At 37.1% G+C, this 7,150-nt stretch overlaps 1 protein-coding gene across 1 annotated transcript in view; it reads left to right on the plus strand.

The window, feature by feature from the left end:
- LOC121298529 (ephrin type-A receptor 5) overlaps positions 1-3,385 on the plus strand; it is a 207,259-nt gene extending 203,874 nt beyond the window's left edge. Inside the window, exon 17 of the mRNA XM_041225659.1 lies at positions 266-3,385. Coding sequence (XP_041081593.1) covers positions 266-371 — 106 coding nt within the window. The 3' untranslated portion in view covers positions 372-3,385. The remainder of the gene's footprint in view (positions 1-265) is intronic.
- Positions 3,386-7,150: the final 3,765 nt, after the last annotated feature.

Raw genomic sequence — 7,150 nt, forward strand, 5'->3', positions numbered from 1 at the left:
CTGTGTGAATGCGTAAACATTAAGCCCTGATCCAAACTGCCAAAAAGTCATTCCAGTGTTTAGACTCAAATAAAGAGACATGATTGTAGTAAATGCAGGCGATTTTAACCTGACTTCATTACATGCACAGTATAAAGGTCTCTTAATTTGGAATTGCAAATTTATGATAAATCACAGATGAAGGTATTTACCTGACTGAACAAAACAAACTGAAGCAGTACAGAGCCGATTGCCAGGTTTAATATGCATGTTTTGTTTTTGACAGTGATTTGAGGACGGTTGGTGTGAACCTTGCTGGTCATCAGAAAAAGATCCTCAACAGTATTCAAGAAATGAGAGTCCAGATGATGAACCGCACAATGTCAGTGTAAACCGAGTGGCCAATAGTTGCCAATAACCCTGCACTTTTAATGAACTGGAACTTATTTATGTTTTAGGAATATATGAAAAAAAGGAAGGAACATTTTTCAAATGAAGAGAAAACTTCTATCAACAGTCTACAAATATTTGCAGATAGCTTCCCCAATTTGTTTCATCGTCTTCAGGAAGAACAGAGATACATGGAATATGAAATTGACTTTGATATGTTCTTAAGAGTAACTCCTTTTCCTATATTACAACTTCAAAAGCAATGTCACTTCACCAGTTTCTATACCGACTGTAAATTAGCACCCATGCTGTTTTCCCAATCCAAACACAGAAACTGTTGCTTCCAAGAACTTATTTGAACTAAATTGCTTTTCAGACATTTGAGACAAACTTTCAAACTTTCAGCAAAACGACAGTGATTTACTGAAGTTTGCTTTCTTTATGTCTTAACTGATCTGCATTAAAAAGCAATATAATAAGATCCATTTCTTCTTAGTATTCTCTTTTATAAATGTAAAACACAAAAAAAGCAATGACATGGTGGTAATTACATTAGAGGAGGCAATGTGTAAACTGCTCAAACTAATCCTTACCACACTGTATCCATTTTATTGTGAAATGTAAAAAAAAACAAAAACAAAAAAAAGCGAAACAAAAAAATCAGGACGTCACCCTCCCACTAGCCTGCTATGTTTATATTTGTGCTAGAACTTTATTATGTCTTCTTCATTCACATAATGAATGAATGTGCGCAGTTAGGGTATATGTTTATAAAATGCTAGATTGTCTTTAGTCCCCTTGACATAAAGACTTAAATATAGATTTTTTGCTGTGGAATTATTTGTTTGACCAATTCTTAGGGACTATAAATAAAATGCATTAATACAAATGTTGTTGACGGTGTAGAAGGTAGTGCAAAATCTTGACATTGTCTAATGTGCTAACACTGCACAGTGGCAGTCACCCCTTCATCCAATATGTTCCCTCAATTTTTGCTTACCCTAGAGAGCTTAAAAACAGCAACCAAGTCTTCCTTCCCCCTTCAAGGAAACTGTAGGGTATTGTAACATATTAGAGCTGGACCATGTTGTTATCACAGTGTGATTCATAGCTCCTTAAAATATATTAAAGATTGGTAGCTGGCTGTGTCAATAGCAGGGAGGGGGAGGTCAAGGGCTTTGTTTTTCTTGACATCAGTCTGTTTGTAAAGGCAGCTCAAGGTGTTACAACTTGGTCTATTCAATGTGTGGGAAGTCAGGAAAATTGAAAAAATGTGTCATCGTCCTTAAAATAATTTGCTGCCCTGAGAATGTTATGCTCTTTGAAATTGGCAAGATAAGCAGTTACTTGATAATACTTGGTCACAGATTTGTTGCAAAAGAAAATAACTGGGGGGCATTCTTTTATATTAATAGCACGATTGCTTTCTGAACAGCTGTTCTGGATGAGAAAAGTGCCATATAGCCAGATATTATAGAAATTTAATTTCTGATCATGTTGTGATGACAAACAGTATGTGATATTTCACTCCAGCATCAAAATAAAGCATTATCTGGAACATGAGTTATACAATATAGTTTTACCTGTTATTAAAAGTACAACATAGTTCTAGCATAAGATTCTTTTTTTTTTTTTTTAATTAATACGATTGCTATTTAAATGAATTGAGGATAAATGCTTTTACACACATCTCTGTAAAAAATATACTTGTTATTTATTCCGCTTATTTTCAGAATATTTATACAAAAGCATAAAGCAGCCAGCTTGAATAGTCTTTAAATGTATAAGCAATTCCTTGAGATTTTAATGAGTTGAATTGTTTCCAATTCCTTGCCACTGGTTCCCTGCCATGTATACATTTCTGTTTAAGCTTGAACTGGACTGTTTTACAAATGAAAGAGATTTTTGGTCTTCCTTATTTGGGCACAACCATCATGAAGACATTTAATTCATCCAAGATGGATTTACTATAAAGAATATGACAGGAAGGATTTACACAGATGTCTGTGTAAAATGTGCTGCTAATTATGATGCAACTTGTAAAACATTTAAAGGGTTACCTGTTAAATATGCAGTATCCTAGTTTTGTTACACTTTCAAGGAAGATAAAACTGGCCTTTGCTAGGCATTCCTTCTGTGTTCCTGAGACACACATTTAGAGCTGGTCATTTACACTTATTTAGTTTTTCATGTTCTTCATACCCATTGTTTTTGTCAGGCTATTTGCCTTATAAGGTAATAGACTATCATCTAATTACCAAATTTGGCAATGAACCTTTGTTTTTGGGACAGACAAGTTACATGTTTCTGGAATGCAACGTACCTATGTTGTATACTTTACAATGTAATAAACTATAATTACAGTAGCCCTTTGTCATAAATCATACAGGCTCCACTAGTGCAGAAAGTGGGATCTGACACCTATATATTATTATACACCTTTATTGATACCAACAATAACCTAATAATTCAATGTATTTAAAAGATTAAAAGAATCTCTAACAGTAAGTCTATATTTATAAGGCAATGATAAGTGGAGTTGGATCAAAGTCCCTTACCAAGATCAGTAAGGGGAGCTGTAGGCACTCTCCAATGCCCTCTGCTGCTGTGTGGTAGGTACGCACTAAAACTCCTGCCTTTGAAACTGTCAATTGTATCTAATACTTCTGCAGAGACTGACTTTGGTAATTGTGGTAATGCTTTTAAAAAATAACCGTGAAGTCTCGTGAAATTGTCAATGTATGTTTTCATTGCCCATTTAAAATCTTACTATTTGAATCCTTTTGGATTGCTTACAAATACTACTTTGTAAATTTGGAGAAAATGCACAATACTGATGGAACAGTCAAAGTAGTTAAAGAAAAAGGATATTGTATCTGCAATGACATGTTCACCATGTAAAAGTCATTCAATAAATCTTTTACTCTAGTTCTAATGATTCACTTAAATCATACCTTTTACTTAAAGGTATAGAAAATAAATAGCTTTGTTGTATTTATTGTTTTTGTTTCCATCCTGAAACTATGTGCATTTTGGTTGTGTACATGTTTTTGTAGTGTAAGATATGACATTTTATATTTTTTCAATAAAATAAAAACAAATCTCAACAACGTTGCACAGCTTTTGGTGTACTGATGTTTGTGTTTTAAGAAACTGCAATGTATGGTGAGTTTAAATCATGCAAGACTAAAATCAATATATATCTCAAAGTTATGGGGGATGGACAAAAAATGTAAACCCTGTCAATAGGGTTGTTCCCAGGGTGTTCAAAGAAGGACATTATTATATAATTATCAACCCTCTGTCAAGCTCTGTAAGGCTTGCTATCTTGTCCATCCTGACTGAAATTGGCTTGGGAGATGTATTGTTTAAATATAACTATACATTTAGGGTGTTACATAAAAAAAAAATATTAAAAAAAATATGAGACTATCAAGTATTATATCTTCAAGTCGTTATTATCACAAGCTTGATATAATTAAGGCGACATAATTGAAATCTTTAAAATCTTAAGTACAAAAACAAAGACCAGAGGACACAGATGAAAATGAAGTGGAAACAGACTAAGGACAGACACTTCTTCACACAAAGAGCCTGATTGACTAAACAACAGTAACGTGTTTTGCACATAGTAAACCCTTTACTGCATGTTTTGTACACGTGCAGTATTCACTAACCGGTGGCAGGCAACCTAGCGCGTGGAAAAAGTACCACATTCAAGTCATTTAAATAGAATAAATAATGTTAATGGGTGAAAAAGTATGCAAATTACATCACAAAATACTGCAAGGGAGGTATGTGATATGCAAACCATATTAGCTTAAGAATGTTAACTTTACTAGGTGCTTCAGCGTGGGTTAGAAAAAACTGTTTATTGAAACCAGGCGGTGTCACAGAACCAGCAGAAAAGCTGCACAGGACAGCTAGAAGAAGAGTCAGGGAGAGAGTATTTTGGACTAGGCAGATGTTACTAGGGCTGTGTATGGAGGAGGTAATAACTTGATACAGATAGAGCACAGATCATACTAGCCTTATGTTTATGGCCTCAGAAAATGTATTGATTGCAATTGCAAATGATTTAATGAACTGTGAAGGGCTCTCAGGGACCGATGACTGCGATGGGCACTCAGGGCCTGAGTGAAAGATAAATTTGGCTGGAGGCCTCGTACGTGGGTCCTCGACGACTACCTGTGTGAGGCCAGCTGGAAAAACATGAACAGTTACATGCATTCCAGTGCCGCAGATAGGAAGTGGCTATTGGCCACCTCCCCCCAAAAAGATGATGCCGCCAAACCATGAATGGAAAATAATAATAAATGATTAATGTACCCCACAGTGGCGCACTGCCACCTACCCCCCAAATATTAAAACAATGAAAATGAGCAGTTGAGACACGGCCCATCCTGCAGACCTTGACTGCACTGGGGGGAAGAGCCCAGCCTCTCCAACCTGACCAAGCACCCCACAGAGTTAAATACGAACCGTTCAGCGCTCAGCTAAGGAACCCAGCAGCTAAGGAACTTAGCAGCGCTACAGCAGCTGTACACGGTCCAGCTTCAGTGCCGTGCACTTGGTTACTATGGCATTGGGGTCAAAAAAATACCAGCTTCATGATTGCTGAATTCCTCATACTGTACAATGACATAACATGCAAGTCAGACGCAGGTTTAAAATGGTTGTTCAGATATTGTTGATTTATTAGCTTGCAGTGTATGATTAACATTAAAAATGCAGACAGCAGACAAACAAAAAAAGCAAACTAATTTCAACAGAAGATAGTGCTCAGAGCTATGAAATGGGGACATTGCTGCAGATGGTGGGATTTTGTTTTGAACATACTGCTTACTTAGTAGATACACCGCATCTTGACTGTTAAACACACTGTAGGTCAGGCTGTCATTAATAAGAGATAATGAAACAGAGGGAGAAACACTAGCTGTTTACATCTGTTTAGGCTCTGGTGGCATACAGTGCCTATAGAAAGTCTACACCCCCTTTCAAAATGTTCACCTTTTGTTGCCTTATAGCTTGGAATTAAAATGCATTAACCATTTGAGGTCCAATGTCGGACCATGTCCGACATCATCGAAAAGACGTAAAGCGCAGGTCTCTAGTTGTTTTTTCTCCAGAAAAAGCAGAGAAAACCATTCAATGGCTGAATGAAACAAAAATAATAATAATAATAATAAAATAATAATAATAAAAATAATAAAAATGGGCATGTGAGCAATAGCCCTAGCAGCTGCACCACACAGAGATAAGCAGACATAAACAAGGAAGGTAGCTGCTTCCGCATCCAGCGCTCAAAGAACATCACGAACATTTGCAGAGCTTTTTGAGATGTTATAGTAATAAAATAATGACTTGGATCGCATTATTGAGGAGTTTGGTGATAAAACGAGTGATCAGGAGAGGATTTATCAGTATGCACGTCTATAAAGAGGTATGTGAAAAATACAGCGAGCAGAGAGTGGGTCTTGGCTAGAGATGCAGTACTGATCTCGCTTAGCATGGCAATGCCCTTTAAACCAGTTTTACTCAGAAAAAAAATTTTAAACAACGCATGTAAAATAAACAGTGCATGTGAAAATAAATTTGACCTGACGTGTCTGACAGGCACTGAATAAATGGACTGCAAAGGGTTCAAATAGTTTTTTTTTTCATTTATCTACACATCCTAGCCCACAACTGTAGAAGTGTAGAAAATATTCTAAAAATTTGTTGAAAATTAATTAAAAATAAAAACTGAAATAGCTTGGTTGGTTAAGTGTCCACCCCCCTTGTAATAGCAAACCTAAATTAGCTCAGGTGTAACCAATCGCCTTCAAAATTACAAACCAAGTTAAGTGGCCTCCACCTGTGCTAAATTGTAGTGATTCACATGATTTCAGGATAAATTCAGCAGTTCCTGTAGGTTCCCTCTGCTGCATAGTGCATTTCAAAGCAAAGACTCAACCATGAGCACCAAAGCGCTTTCAAAAGAACTCCTGAACAAAGTTGTTGATAGGCACAGATCGGGATGGGTATAAAAAAAAAAAATAACAAAGGCCTTGAATATCCCTTGGAGCACGGTCAAGATGATCATTAAGAAGTGGAAGGTGTATGGCACCACCCTGCCTAGATCAGGCCGTCCCTCCAAACTGGATGACCGAGAGGCTACCAAGAGGCCAAAGGCAACTTTACAAGAGCTACAGACTTTTATGGTCAAGACTGGTGAAAGTGTGCATGTGACAACAATATCCCAAGCACTCCACAAATCTGGCCTATATGGTAGGGTGGCAAGAAGGAAGCCATTGCTCAAGAAATCCCACCTTGAATCCTGTTTGAAGTATGCAAAAAAACTCATGTGGCAAAAAGTTTTATGGTCTGATGAAACTAAAATGGAACTTTTTGCCCTAAATGCAAAGCAGCATGTTTGGCGCAAACCCAACACATCACCCAAAGAACACCATCCCTACCATGAAGTATGGTGGTGGCAGCATCATGTTATGGGGATGTTTCTCATCAGCAGGGGCTGGAGAAAAGTACATAGAAGACCTTGAGGAAAACCTGCTGCCCTATGCAAGAAAGCTGAAACTGGGACAGAAGTTCACCTTTTAGCATGATAACGACACAAAACACACAGCCAAAGCTGCACTGAAGTGGCTAAGGAACAAAAATGTCAATGTCTTGAGTGGCCCAGTCAGATCCCTGACCTAAATTCAATTGAAAATTTGTGGCATGACTTGAAAATTGCTGTCCATCAACGCTCCCCAAGAAACTTGACAGAGCTTAAACAGTT

The sequence above is a fragment of the Polyodon spathula genome, chromosome 2, assembly GCF_017654505.1.
Source record: "Polyodon spathula isolate WHYD16114869_AA chromosome 2, ASM1765450v1, whole genome shotgun sequence".
NCBI classification, from domain to species: Eukaryota; Metazoa; Chordata; class Actinopteri; order Acipenseriformes; family Polyodontidae; genus Polyodon; species Polyodon spathula.